This window comes from Glycine max, chromosome 1 (genome assembly GCF_000004515.6).
Source record: "Glycine max cultivar Williams 82 chromosome 1, Glycine_max_v4.0, whole genome shotgun sequence".
Lineage (NCBI taxonomy): Eukaryota > Viridiplantae > Streptophyta > Magnoliopsida > Fabales > Fabaceae > Glycine > Glycine max.
The window spans coordinates 42444837-42445397 of NC_016088.4; the positions used below are offsets into that span (position 1 = coordinate 42444837).

At 46.9% G+C, this 561-nt stretch overlaps 1 protein-coding gene across 1 annotated transcript; it reads right to left on the reverse strand.

The window, feature by feature from the left end:
• Positions 1 to 210: 210 nt before the first annotated feature.
• On the reverse strand, positions 211 to 545 carry LOC106794371 (glycine-rich protein HC1-like). Its single transcript, XM_014761633.1, has 2 exons — positions 461 to 545; positions 211 to 359 (listed from the first exon to the last, which is right to left on the reverse strand). Exons 1-2 carry the CDS (start codon positions 543 to 545, stop codon positions 211 to 213), a joined length of 234 nt encoding a protein of 77 aa, XP_014617119.1.
• Between the last annotated feature and the right edge of the window lie 16 nt (positions 546 to 561).

Here is a 561-nt window from a genome sequence, read left to right on the forward strand (position 1 = left end):
TGTGAGATACTAAGGATCTGTTTAGTGGTCAAGATAGAATAGGATAACTATCCTATCTTGTTGTAATCTATTGTTTGGTGCACCAACAATATATGATTTGATTATCTTATTGCCTATGCTATCGCTTTGGTGTAGTGTTTTTCTTATCCTGGGGGAATGTTGGGTTAGAAAGCAACATGATAGGATAATTGCTTTCTCCGCCTCACCACCTCATGCCACCACCACCATCATTGTAGTCATCACCATTGTTATCGCCACCAACCCTATCATCATCATTGTCACTATTGCCATTGCCACCACCACAACCCCGTCGTTGTCGTTGCTGCCACCACCACAACCATCGTCGTCGCCACCACCATCTACATCATAGCAACTACCACCACCACCACCATAATCGTCACCTCTACACTATCATCACCACCACCACCATCACCGTCACCGTTTGAGCCACCACTCTTACCATTGTCTCCACCACCACCGTCGCCACTACTACCATCATTGCCATAACAACCACCACCACCGTCAATTCCACCACTCACCGCCATTGTCGTCATCGCAACC

Bases quoted from the DNA above. Each gene is read 5' to 3' on its own strand.
- LOC106794371 (XM_014761633.1), bottom strand. From the start codon at position 545: ATGGCGGTGAGTGGTGGAATTGACGGTGGTGGTGGTTGTTATGGCAAT. The intron at 360-460 runs GTAAGAGTGGTG...GCTATGATGTAG, and splicing joins CGGTGGTGGTGGAGACAATG to ATGGTGGTGGCGACGACGAT.